The sequence below is a fragment of the Pundamilia nyererei genome, unplaced genomic scaffold, assembly GCF_000239375.1.
Source record: "Pundamilia nyererei isolate P.nyererei 1_Seehausen unplaced genomic scaffold, PunNye1.0 scaffold00049, whole genome shotgun sequence".
Classification (NCBI taxonomy): Eukaryota; Metazoa; Chordata; class Actinopteri; order Cichliformes; family Cichlidae; genus Pundamilia; species Pundamilia nyererei.
Window position 1 is genome coordinate 774,256 of NW_005187450.1, and position 13,997 is coordinate 788,252.

General features: G+C 43.3%; 1 protein-coding gene across 1 annotated transcript; it reads left to right on the forward strand.

Moving 5' to 3' along the window:
• Window positions 1–772: 772 nt before the first annotated feature.
• On the forward strand, window positions 773–13,477 carry plekhn1 (pleckstrin homology domain containing, family N member 1). The gene is made up of 16 exons (XM_005732887.2): window positions 773–955; window positions 2,609–2,699; window positions 2,869–3,030; window positions 3,830–3,910; window positions 4,578–4,668; window positions 6,419–6,552; window positions 7,054–7,203; window positions 8,297–8,377; window positions 8,492–8,567; window positions 8,818–8,963; window positions 9,262–9,414; window positions 10,072–10,314; window positions 10,735–10,890; window positions 11,252–11,497; window positions 11,714–11,774; window positions 12,624–13,477. The coding sequence occupies exons 1-16, from the start codon at window positions 882–884 to the stop codon at window positions 12,806–12,808; spliced, it is 2,130 nt and encodes a 709-aa protein (XP_005732944.1). The 5' UTR covers window positions 773–881; the 3' UTR covers window positions 12,809–13,477.
• Window positions 13,478–13,997: the final 520 nt, after the last annotated feature.

The window sequence follows — 13,997 nt, forward strand, 5'->3', positions numbered from 1 at the left end:
TATGAAGGAAGTTGGAAACCTGGGAATTGACACCTTTAACCAGACATGGGTGTTAAGACCTAACTTCTTAGAGTGACTCTCACTTTTAGGTAGTGGATATTTAATTTGGGAACATCCTCCTAAAATGCAAACAAGATGTGTTTGCATAAACCTCTTGGCTTATGAAAATTTCAGTGCTTGAATTCACAAGCATCCTGTTCCCTCTGTTGCAAACATGGATAAGAAAATATCATATTTCATATATCCTTGCTCTGAAAACAATGTGACGCCAGATATTTCCCCCTCTTTGGGGTTAACAGATGTTTTGACCCTTTTTAAGCCCTGTGCTGTGTTTTTTTTATCCAGTCTACTAACCAAAAGCTCACAGATACTTACCTTGCAGTAATAAATAGAATACTTAAGTGTGGAGGCATTTTCATGTCTGGACATGCCAGCAGAAGTTCCCATCTTCCCGTGTGATTGACACACACCATCCAGCGTGTTTAGTGGCCAGTTATTGCAGCGGTGAGCCAACAATGAGCTCCATTTGGCTCCAGGAAGGTGTGAAATGGCACACTTCTCCTTGAACCCCCTCCTGTTGGCTTTGTTGTCGGGATTGATTTAGCAGACAGGGCAGGTCAGGGGAGTGTGTGTCCTTATTCACCGAGCGCGCACGCACACACACACACACACACACACACACAACCTGTTGTGACACAGCCCCAAACTCCACCCCCTTTTACTCACACACAGTAGTGACTCTTCACCCTCCCCACTTCTGCCTCAGTACAAGTCTGACTTCAGCAGTGAGCGCACCACACGTCTGGATTAGACTCATCCATCACACAGGGAGTTTACAGCGTATCTACACAGAGGCGCAGAGCCCGACACAGGAAAGCAGCATGGGGAGCAGTATGTCATGTGTCCCCCAGCACAACTTCAGATTCTCCAGCAAGAGTTTCATACGCAGAAACAGGTAAGAACTATTCAATCTCTCCGGGTGTTCATACTGTACTTGTGTCGGTGTGTAAACAGAGTCATGCCCTTGACAGCAGATTGTTATTTTAGACACTGGCTTTCAACCGGAAGGTATTCTTGGTATTTCTTGAGGGTTTGAGAAGTGGGGTTACACAGAGGTTGTGCATTTTGTGGGGCCAGGTTCAGGATCATAATACAGAATAGTCCCGGAGTCGTGCCTGAGCAGCCTGTCCGTCTGGCCAACGGTGTCAATGATCCAGTTACCATTTGCCTCCTCTTTGCATCTCTGTGAAGATGATCTGCCAGCTGTCGATTACTCTGTTTTCCCTCCAAAAGACGAACACACACACAAAAACCAATCCAGACTTGAGTATTAACGTGATTAATTTTGAGCTGTTATTCTTAAATGATAAGGTTTAGTCTGCTAAGTTAGTACACGACTACGTGACTATGGAGATGGCTGGCTTACACTTGGTTTTCTACCTGGTTTTCTTTTAATCCCCCAGGATTATATGCCTGGGCATGTTACCCTTGATTCAGCCTTGCTAGACCATCACATCTGGTTCTAATTCACCACTGCTTCTATTCTTCATCTTCTGACTAACGATTCAGGATGTAGTTTGGTTAAACATCTCATGTAGCTTTAAAGTTTTTTTTAAATAAAAAGATGAGCATTGCGACCCTAAAAAGACCGTTGGTTTTAAAAGCTCAGCGGCTCAAACTTGGACAGTGATACACCTTCCAGGCAGGATCATTGGATCAGGATGAACAATACAGTCAGTGTTCCTGTTTTCTGTTACCGTACAACCTCTTTGTGTTGGAGAATCAGGCCAGGCTCAGGTATTCCCTGAAGAAAAGGGGAGTGAATGGTGCTGAATGCCACAGCAGTGACTTGGAGAATGTTGGGTGTGCAAGTCCACTACCTGTCTATTATCTACAACACATTCCTCTGCCACCTTGCAGATGCAGATTACATCACAATGTAGGACCATTATATTTCTTCACTGCGCATAAATGCATTTTAGAAAGTTTTATTTTTTTTATTGTTCAATAGGCACTAATAAATAATTAATTCTGCACATGGACTTCCTGGACGGACAACCCTTGATTCCCAGCATAAAAACAAAAGCCTGCGTTGTTAAACTGAGGACACTGGCACACATATGTACAGATAAGCAGATAAACTACAAGAGGAAGCTGTAAAAGCAGTCTCTAAAGCCTTATCTTTGCAGTGTGGGAGCTTCCTCGTGAAGATGTGACACAAATGGTAATAGATGAGGGTCATGCAAAACAAAGAGAGACATTGAATGCTGATTTTTCCCTGTGGATATCCTCGCTATCACAAACACAAGACTCAGTTGTTCTTATCATTTAAAGGGCTGGCACTGACAGAGTGGGAGCCAGGCATGTGGATGCTGATTGATTTAGGAGACAGACAACGTGATTTAAACTAAAGTGTGACTTTGGAAGGAAAAGCTTTGCTATAACAAACATTAGATTTAGGTTATTTCACTAACTGTACATAGGAGACTATATTGGAATCCTTATAGGCGTGAAGTTGATTGGGAAATAAACCAAACAGCTAAACATGGATTAGGTGGTAAACCCTGGAGAGTGAGTATTAACACATAGTTTTCCTTTCTCATGACAGCAGTCGCTTGTTTCGCAAGTATAATCCCCAGGAGGGACAGGAGAAGTCCAACAGCATCATAAATATCCTCTGCACTGTCACCCCGAGGAAGGTACGTACCTCCACCAGCTCTGAAAACATAACGTCATTCATCTACATGCCAAACAGAACTGCTCGGCTGTGGTTTTCAAGCCCTGTGCCAATCTTTCTGACTTTAAATTCAGGTCTGACTGCTTTACTGCTGACATGCCCGAACTAATATTGTGACTTGTTGGTTGCAGGAAATGTCCCCTAAAGATCTGCAGACGATAGAAAACATCAAATGGGATCCTCCGTTTGCTTACGACCCGATCAGCGGCTGGAAGAAGAGCAGCATCAATGTGAAGAATTATGGACGGATGATTCACAGCTCCAAAGTTCGTTTCCGCTTCCTCCACTGTCAGGTGAGCGCAGCAAAGCACTTTTTTTTTTAAATGACCGTGTGTCGCAATGTCAGGAACACAGCTGTAAAAGAAAACAAAGATTATACTGCAACTACCTCGTTGCGGTTAAAGTCATGTCCAACAATGGCCAAGCCTATGGTGACACATCATGCCAGTCATCCCTGTGCGAACCCAGTGAGTGTCAGAAAAAACAAAAAAACAAAACAGGTGGAGATTAACAGGATGTGGCTGCAGCCACCAAACACAATGAAACTCGCTGCCGGCTTTGACGCACTGGTTGGCTGCGAAAGATCCAATACCTTTTCCAAAAAGAGAACCGCAGCCTGTGTTCGGACATGCTTGCATAGGCTGTGGTTGTGCAACAGCTTCATGAGAAAACCTCAGGGTACAGAGAGAGTGTGTCTGATCCCAGGCACAGATAGAGGACTTGCTGGCTCCTCGCGGTGGGAACTGCAATTTGTCAAAGTTGTGACACAACAGCTCTGTCAATAAGCGTAAAAAAAATTAATTGAAGGAATGACGTCACGGTGGGAAAAGAACATACTGTGCAGTAAAGAGCAAAATAATACTGTAACAAGACGGTGGGCACTCAGTGAATCAGAGGAAAACGCTTGAGTAAGATGGTGTGATCCAAAATAAACAGTAATAACGTGCGCCTCCGCACGGGCCTTTATGCATACACAGCTTCATTTACCTGCAACCGGAGATTGCAGTTTTAATGCAGAACAGTAATCCTCACAGGTGGGATAGATTTTACTACACGGCACATTTGGCTCATCTTCTCTTACTGTCTCTTCAGGATATACACGACTGCTACCTGGATCTGTTCCAGACACACCTTCATTTTGTTTCCAACAACACAACCGGACTGACATACCAGGTGAGTTTTCAAAATTCAAGCAACATTATCAACAATCCCTTCCTTTAAATCCTCACGATTTCAGGTTAGATGTAAAAAAAAAAGATTGTCATTTCATCATACGCTCTGACATAGATCCCCCTGTCAACCAGCACTTTGTTGGTAAACAGAAGGTATGATTACGTGTCTTCACCTGCCTCATAAAACGTGAGCAGCCATTAATCATCAGTAGCTACCGCCAATTAAACCCCTTCTCTAAAAGAGACAGCTAAGCACCTGTGTGGAGTATTACTCAGGTTTATAGAGGACGGAAAATGGAAGTCAGACATGAATACATCATTGGCTTCCAAGACTGACCTCACTGTCATGGTGAATAATTTTTGGTTAAGAACTAGAGCTGAACAGATGGCTCAAACAGATCATATAGCAGCTCTGATGATGATGCAGTGAACGGTTTGTAGTTTATGAATGTTTGTGTGCAAGTGCAGAGAATAGAATAGCTCTTTATTGTCATTGTGCATGCACAACGAAATTGTGGGTCAACATCAATAGTACACAGCAGGAATAAACACAAAGAAAAGAAATATATGCTATAAAAATAAGAGAAAGGCACACATTAGAGAACAAGTTGCAAAGTGAAATGAGTGAAAAGCGCCATGACTGAAGTTGTTTTACTGTTTATGTGCAGGGGACTCTTCCGTTGAAAGAGCTCACTATCTGCAGCCTGCAGCAGAACTGCAATCACAGCCAACCCCAGGAATTCGCCTTTCAAATAAACGGTATGTTTGACTTCAGTAGAAAGGACACAAGTGGTTGCTGGCATTGTGCCGTGGTATCCAATAATGCTGTTTTGTTTCTTTGGCTTTGTGGAATTTAGGTAATTGATCACTTAGACTGAAAATGTATGACGTAGAGCTGCGGATGGCTCTTTTTGATGATGAGACAGACTGACACAATTTTTATTTATTGTTTTAATCTTCTGTTGTGTGGTCAGCTGTGTCGAACCGCCTCATCAGTTATAGATCAAAGTAAAAATTCTCCTCTCTTTAGAAAAGAACCCCCCCCCCACTATTTCCAGACTGCAGCAGTTCCACTGTTATCACATTCTGGGGATTCAAAGGTCCCGCAATCCCTCTCACCTCTTCACCTCCTCTCAAAACCGAGATGAACCAGAGCTGAGCCCCCTCCGCCTTCGGTCAGGGAGGGCCAAACTGGCCTTAAAGACCCCGCTTGTTAGACAACAGGTGCACTTCAGCCGGCCCAGCTGTTGAGCAGAAAAGCCCAGCTACCGCTCTTAACCTTGTCACCGCCTATAATCTATGGTGCCACTTTCCAAAAACTGCTCAGGTTAAGGCTTGCTGAAATGCCACTTAGCTTTTGAACTTTGAATGGGCAAGAAAGAAAAAGCATCCGAAAGTTTTTTTTAAAATTAAAATCACAAAAAGCTGTTGTGGCTACGTAGCTTTTGTAATAGCACAGGAAATAAAAACAAGAGAAGTGGACTGGACTTTTATATCTGCTGCCAGAATATTGACATTCTCCGGTGTTGCTCTTTCACGCTTTTGGTTTTGCAATTTCCCAGATCAAGCCTGTTATTCAACACTGTTGTTTTTTATTGGTTGGTTTTAAACTTCATTAACCTTCCCCAGGGCACAGCTGCCCGGAAACATTTGGAGGAAGCGTGAGGAAGTTCTGAGTCAAAAAGGGAGAGCTGATGTACATCGGCTCTCTGAGGGAGGCCGACGTCTTCCTCTCACTGAGTCGAAAATGCGCTGTCGATGACTTAGAAGGGTGACTGTGCAAAAGCAACACAAGAGGATGTGTAAAAATTCCTGGAAGCTTTTACACATGTAGCTGTGAACACAAGATGTTTATTGTGGCACATTTTCAACAACAGTCAATGACCTGACTGACTGAAAGCCGGGAGAGACGTTTTCGTAATGTTCGCGTTGCTTGAACTTAAAAAAAAAGAGGAAAGATTTGAGGGAGTGAAAAAGATAACTTAAAGTTTTAGGGAGTGCTGTGGTCACGGTCTAAAATTAAGACCTGCAGTGAAAAGAAAGTCAACACAAGACTCCAGACGAGCTGCTTATTAAGGGAGCAGTCAACAGGTTCACGGTTCCAGACGATTACAGTAAAAAGCCAGTGGACGGGAATGAAATAGACTACCTATCTGTGCTGGTTATCTGTGGTATGTGTGGGACTGATAGGTAGAGGGAGATTCCAGATCTATTCATCCCAGGTCCTGTTCATTCCTTCTGGATAAGCACTGTGTGGGAAGGAAAATCTCCTACAATCCTTAAATACCAAACACAGCAGGTCAGAGGGGTTTTTCCAACATAGGTCTTACATGTGGTTGACTGTCCTGAACATGTGTTCACATTTATGGCCCTTATTGCATAACGCCTCACAACATCAAAGCAGGCAGACTGTGCACATGAATAATCTGCCACTGTGAGATAAAAAAAAAAGGGCTTAGAAAGAGGAAGCGGTTTACATTTTTGACCTGTGACCTTTTACATCCTGCAGGCGTCAGCTTGAATCCCATCATCGTCTACTTCGCCAACCAAGAAGAAATGGACATGTGGTTTGGGCTGCTCAGAGAAAACATTGAAGCTAATGGAGGAAATGCAACGTCACCAGAAAACTACACTAGAGTGAGAGTAAGTTCATCAGCCTCGCCTGTGGTTTTTTGGCCTCTGTATGTGTGTGTGTGTGTGTTCTTAAGTCACACATTGAATTAGCCAGAAAATACTTTGGCTTCAGTCCTGGCTCATAAAACAGGATGGGTGCGTGCGTGTAGATGTAGGTGAGTCAAGTGGGTCACTCACTGCTGGCTCTCCCTGAGGCTTCGATACTAGGGAGTGGCCTTGACCGCATCATGGCCTACATCAAACTAACCCTCACATCTGTGCAGGGGTAAAGTGCTGACTCTACACCCACAGGTGGGGAATTAGTTGATAAAACACGTGAATGTGGATGTATCACGAAAGAAAAAGAGAAAAGAAACAGTCATGAGTTCTTTAAAACAGTGTTGGCGAACAAGCCGGGGAAGGAAAGCAGACGAACACGATTATGTTTCAGGAAAAGCCGAGCTTTTCTTATATTTACTCAGGTGATGATCCGACTCACCGAACTCATCTCTTGTTTACTCACTCGTGTAGCTCAACAAGGACAACTCTCTCGAGGGAAGAGAGGAGCTGAGAAATTCCATCAACAGAGAGCCAATCCACGAGTGGGAAGGCTCACAGCGAGACAGCCTGGGCACCATCACCTATGTCACTAAGGTGCGACTGCAGCACCTGCCCTGCCTGGTACGTCACCTCTGCTTCTTATCAAGACTGAATCACTGCTATGGGTCACTTGCCTAATACTGTACAGACGGTAACAAATGATACATTCATGTTTTCAAACTCTGAGAATTTTTCCCATGATTATAGTCAGGATAACATCAGCCCTTAATCTAGGTGACTCACATAGTTTTCACATTGCGCAACACAAACACAAACATCAGCTCAACAAAATGTAAGGAGTGAATGAAAAGGGTGGAGTCTAAATGTGTATATAATGTCCTTCAGCTCCTTTTTGTTTCCTGTCATGGTGCACCAGCAGTGCGAGACACCTGCAACCTGGTTGCTCCTGAAAAACATACAAGAAGACAAAAAAAAAGTACCGCAAACAGGGCTTCGTTTAGCAGCCAATAAAAAAAAAACAGTAGTCATGACACAACTTGCGTGGATCTCTGCAGTTTATTTTCTGTGGGAAAAAATCGGCAGTCCCATTGAAGTGCTTGAGATTTAGGGCCTGGGTGTGTGAGAGGCATTTGCTGGGCTCACGCAGTGACTCGACTCACCTCGCAGCTGGAATGTCAGCTGTCTATCCAGACACGCCCTCCGAGAGAGAGAGAGTGAGAGTGGAAACATAAACCGTCCCTCTGCCGCACCTTTAAATCCCCCCACTAACAGGTTCTGAGTGGAGATCCTACTGAGATTTAAAGTGTACCTCTCACAGCGCCGTATTAAAAGATAATGTCGCTGGTTTTGTTAACGTTCGCACAGGTCTTATGGTTGTGTTTGCACCGGGGGTTATTCGTATCTTATCAGGGCTTGCCTTCTTACCTTCAGAAGTAAGGTAAAAAACCCAATGGAGAACAATACAGAGAAAACCCAACAATCAAGTGCAGGAATAAAATGTAAATAGTAAAACACCAGGAATAAACAGTACACAGGGGAAATATATACAAACAGGAGGCATACATACAAATCAAGTGAAAGGCACACATGGTAAAATATGTAAACAAGATATACAAAATTGGGAAACTATGCAAAAATGTTGCTTCTGGTTGAAAAATAATATAAATTCTCAGCAAAAGAAAACCACACGCTTCATAAATCTCTCTGTCCTCAGGAGCAGAATGACAGGCTGCTGGTGATGTACCCATCGACCCTGATCATCCTATCAGAGGAGAACGACGGGCTCTTCTATAAGGTGAGGTTGACCCCTTTCTGATGTTCAAATGAGTCACAGCCCAGGCTCAATGCATCCGACATATTAAGAGTGTGCACGAGAAAGTTGTGTTAACCTGTTGCTATACAATTGCAGGGAAAACTTCCGCTCAACATGATTACAGTGACCACGCCCTGTCAAGACGTCAAGCCCAACACCTTCATGATTGAAGGTAAACACTGTGAATCAGTGCACTGCTCTTTAGTCATATCCATGTTAAAGAGATTTTAATGAGCCTGCATTCTTATGCATGTTTTTGTGCTAAGTGCCCTTTTCCATGAATCTGCTAGCGTCACAGAGTTTAACCCCCCCCATATGAATGAGCTGGTTTTATCCCTGATGAATGACAATCTTGCTATAGCACATTCCAGTGAGCAAGTGGACCGAATGACAGGCTTTGTCCTCCCCTCCTCTCTTCCCAGGCAAGATGATCAACCCCATAGTGGTGTCCTGTCTGGACAGGACCGAGTTCTGCGACTGGATCCAGCAGTTCAAAGCTGCTGACGTGCCTGTTCTCAGCCCCCCGCCTCCCGTCTATGACATCATCTACACCCCGACGAAGACAGAGGTGAGGCCTGCTTTCCTTGCTTTCAGGGGACAAACATAATTAAACTGACCACAGCTGCTATTAAGAGAGCTATCTCTTGTGAAAATATGGGTGGAGTGAATTAAAGTATGAGTCTGGCCTTGCCTCTTTTGTAAACTAACACTCAGCATGATTATATACTTGACTTCCTCTATTTTTGCTACTGTGTTACCAATTTAACAATTTACTGTAGGTCTAGACATGACCAAAGTCTGAAAGATTTATTCACAGTCGCTTGCTTTACATATTTAATACGTGCTTTGTGCCCTTTAATCTCCAGGCCCCTCAGTTTGACAGGTGGAGTGGACACAGCCAAGGAAGAATGGAGTCTGTTAAGTCTAGCCAGCCCCCAAGTGGACGAGGATCCCGAAACCTTCAGTTCCCAATTCTTGACGAGAACCCTCTCACACCTGGGTACTCCGAGCCTCGTTGTGTAAGTCGGCTGTGTGCTACTTCTCAATCATGAGTGTTCAAGTGATCTAATAAACTTAATCGCACGCACCAATATTTGCACAGATATAAATATGGTCAGAGTTGTGAAAAAAAAAAAAGCCTGTGTTTGTTTTGTTGGAGCTGAGCAACCAGATGCTTTCTTTCACTAAGTTAATTATTAAGCAAGGTGTAGAGACCAAAGTGCTCCTGTTACAAAGGCTCCGGTGCTGATCCTCAGGCCTTCAGCAAAGAAAAGGAAAGACAGAACAAAGTCATTTTCACTCAAATGATGCCTATCTGCGAAAACTCTAGATTTGGAGTCATAAGAGACCTTTAGCTTCTGCTTCAGCAGTTTCCTAATCATTCTGCATTATCAGGACATTTGACCAAACTCCTCCAGGAAAGGGGGGGCGGGTCCTGTAAGCTGCCTGCCTATCCAATTAGCTAAAGTAGAGCGTGCTGCACGCCCAGATGTTAGTGTTCAGCTTCAGATCTAAGGCACAAATTAAACAGAGACATTTTTCTCTCACACTTACATGACACTGTTTGCTAAAAACATGAGCAAACAGAAGCTAAAGAGACAGTCTGTGCTGGCACATGTGATCTAAAGCTCCAGTTCTTGGCTGACTTTTGTCCTTTGGGTGTGTTGTCCTTACAGTACAGTTCCAGCCGTCCTTCTTCGACTGAGACTGCCCAGCTAGGCAGCAGAAGCAATAGCATATCTTCCCACACGAGGCCCGAGCGTGACCTACGACCTTTGTCGGTGCGCTACTCATCCCCTCAGCACAGCTCCTACCTCCAGCCTGCAGAGAGCTCCAAGCTGTCTCAGCTCTACAGCATACCCTACTCTGCCCAGCACCGGGCCAGCCCGCAGCGGTTGGAGAAAGCTCCACTTGTCAAGGTAATTCAGTCTGGCGTCTAACTCGATAACCGAATATTCCCTTTGAGACCGCTGACGTATTTTACGTGTCATGTGTGCAGTAACCTAAATAGACACCAGGCAATAGACTGAGGCATGCATATGGTGTTAACAAATGGAGTAACACTGCCACTTAGGCTGGTTGAAAGATCAATTTAATCAAAGATGCAAGGAATGAAATCTCTCTTAGAGTTTATAAACAGAGCTTAAGCCAGTCTGGTGCACTCTACTGCTCCACTGGTGCAGATCTGGAATAAGTCACAAAGACACAACCACACTGTAACACTTACAACTAATTGTGGATTAGTTGATTTTTCTACTTCCTGTGTCTATTCTTACAAATGCAAGGAAATTTCTCCTTAATGTAAAGCTAACTCCTGCCTCTGTTTGAATCCTCTCCAGTCTAACAGCTGGAGCACTCCTCAGACATCCCTTAGGTACTCACTTGACATCTCCCAGCGCCACTCGGATATGTGTGCCCCACGACAACCCTTATCGCCTCTCTACGATGAGCCCTGCACCCCCGAAATCTACTCCTTGGAAGAGGCCAGGCCAGTGGTAAGTGGGCCAATGATACTGGATCCACAGGTTCAATTTACACCTGCACAGCCTGTCTGATATCAAGCAGTGCAAACACCCATAAACACATGAGTATTCGGTCATATGATAACTCTTTTTTTAGAGCATGTCAAATCTTCTATAGAAGTTTAAACGTTTTAAATTGTGATTTAGCCAACCAGTCATTTAATTATTTTAGTTTGGCCTAATTTACTAGTGCAGTAAAATATTCAGTTTTACTGCACTATTCCTCTTTATGAAGTCATCATTTATTTTATTGGATACATTTACTGTCCACTGTAACTGAGGAATGTTGCAACTTTTGTGCTAAAAATGCACATCTTATTTCTTTGTTTCTTAGCCGCGGCTCTGGCAACAGCTGAATCAACAGCAGTACCACCACCAGGAACCCCAGATGCTGCCCTCCTCCTTCCAGCTCCACGACCCTCCTATGGGTGGACGCGGCAGGAGAAGCCTGGTCCTGACCAACTCCCAGGGCCACGCTCTGGACCTGGAGATGGACACACCTGAGAACCAAGCGCAGCAGAGAGCAGAGGCTGTGTCGAGGCTAAAGCTGCTGCCTGTGCCAGGTCAAATGCAAGAGCAGGTGAGAGGCACAGAGATACTCATCTCCCAGGACACTCCGGTTTCTGGAATGCAGTAGTGCAGAGTGAAATGATAAACTGTATGGTAGCACAGCAAGTGTGCTGCAGGTGATATTTAAACAGGTTCAGAAGAAACACACATTTTTAAGCAACCATGAGGATGTTTGTTGTAACTGATCACAGGAAGTAACTGTCTCTGTTTTCACATCTGCTGACAGATACTTCACCCGTCGAGCTCTGCCAGAAAGCCTGCTCAGATGCATTATGGTTACTCACCAGGTAAGAATTAAAGGCATGCAATCAAAAGCCAAATAAAACATTCCTTTTATGTTTAGAACGCCTGCGTGTCATTTTTGTGCTCCTAGCCCAGATAGGAAATGTTTTCATTTCATCCTGTGAACAAAGATACAGAGCCCCTTTTTTTCTTTGTGGAGAAACAATGGAGACTCTTTGAAATCTCCAATCTCAAAGTTTGAGCTATAAAAGTCAGCACTGTGAGCCTGTGTGCCTAAAAGGACACACAACATTGGCAACGCTCCAACCACACTGTAAATTCAACACTGTGCGCACTTTGGTGTGATTAAACTCCCGGGTCTGTCAGCAGGTAGACGGAAGGTTAAAGGCTGCAGATTTGAAGGTGTAGAAAATGTGCAAATGTGCCAGTGAATTAGAGCTTAGTGTCGCTCTAAATATGCTGGTGCAGTTGTCCCGACAGGGTGAAGCTCAGTGTAAGAGAACACTGCTCAACAGATTGGATTTATAACCCCACTGTGACTGACAGCACACAACTGCTCACACAGGCTCTGCTATCGTTGATGAAACAAGACTAGGATTTCTCTGGTCAGTCCAGATTATCTGATTATCCAGATAAACTAGTAAACATGATTTTACCAGGTGATTTTATTTGACGGGCTGCACGTTTTTTACTATTGACCATAAATAACAAGTGAAGGTGGTGCAGCAGGGATTATGCAGCTCTACTGGTTTTTACAGTAAGACCATATTTTGGGACAATGCACATAACACCATAATTACTTTGGGACTGTTTCCAAGTTTACTTAAACAGGGTGAGGTTTGCTTTTTGCTGTGTGAAACTACAAGTATGTTAATCGTCTTCAATTCTTATAGGTCGCAATTCATACCTCGAACCCGCAGAACCAGATGACCAGGAAGTAGACTATGACAACATTTGGGAGTTCGACTGTGATACAGGAATGATCCAGCCAACGGCTGGAATTTCAACAGACTGGACAGGATTAGACTTCGGGGCCAGAGGGCTTGGTGCCATGGCAACACCACAGAGATGGTCATAAAACAAAAAGGATGGCCCGGCGCTCGTCTGGACGTGTGCAAACAACAGATCTCTATCAGGGGGATAATAAAAGCCGGCAAGCACAGCAAGCATCGTGCTGGTCCCACTGTGTACAGTAGGAACCAACAAATCCCAGGAACTGCTTTGTTAGACGTCGGGCAGTTGAGCAGAGGAATGACGGGATGAAGCAAAACGTTATGGAGGTGGCAAACAAAGGCTTCAGTTGTCTGTTTAATATGTAGCATTTGTGGAAGGAGACAGTAGAGGATGCTGTATATACTGTGTAGCTTGAATAATATTTTCTAAATCTGCTATATGCTGTAAGTGCACTGTCATTGGTTTTATCTGTAGTAAACCCAGTTTCTTTTTTAAAATATTTATAGGTTTTTCAAACAGGCTGTTCATTTCATATTATACTGTAATGTGTAATGTTATTAAAGCATTCCATCAGGGCTTGTTATAGTAAAGAATATATGTATATTTTTGTAAATCTTGTACACTTCTTATTTTATTGTGCTATACTGTCAAGGCAAATAGATGTGGCTGTAACTGACTAATATTGACTTAATAATAATAATAATAATATCAGAGGTGCACAGTACTGATACCTCTGTGGCTTTTTTCATTTTTGTTTGAGGTGCTTATTTATATTTGGAAATAAAAGTGTAAAAAGTTTCAGTATATTGTCTCTGTTTTGTCCTCTTCTGCATAGGAACACTTTAAAGGTAATAATTTGTCAAAGTGTCTTGGCTTTAAATAAAATTAATAGTGAGTGGTGAAAGATTGGTTCATATTAGAACGTGAGAAAAATAAGAGCAATGATGTAAGAATAAAACAAGTCTTTTTATGCAAACCTTATGTTGTAAAACAGGTTTTCTGCAGTCTGCACACACTAGCTCACCAGGTGCCTCTTTCAAAGTCTAGTAAGACACCATTTAGTTTCCATGTAGGCAAATAATAAACAACAGTTTACCTGTGATTAATAGATTGTACAGTGCTTTGGAAAAATCATGTGACCTCTCTAATTTCTTTACATCTTGTAGCAAAATGTGGTGCAATTGACTGAAACATGCAGGCATACATGGAAATACAGTAAATGATTTAAAAACAAGAGTTTCAGGGTTAGAGTTGTACAATTATAACCAGTTTTAAAAGTCAGCATTTTGTATGAAAATCCACCTTAATTGGTG

Bases quoted from the DNA above. Each gene is read 5' to 3' on its own strand.
- plekhn1 (XM_005732887.2), top strand. From the start codon at position 882: ATGGGGAGCAGTATGTCATGTGTCCCCCAGCACAACTTCAGATTCTCC. The intron at 6,553-7,053 runs GTAAGTTCATCA...TCACTCGTGTAG, and splicing joins AAAACTACACTAGAGTGAGA to CTCAACAAGGACAACTCTCT. The intron at 8,378-8,491 runs GTGAGGTTGACC...ATACAATTGCAG, and splicing joins ACGACGGGCTCTTCTATAAG to GGAAAACTTCCGCTCAACAT.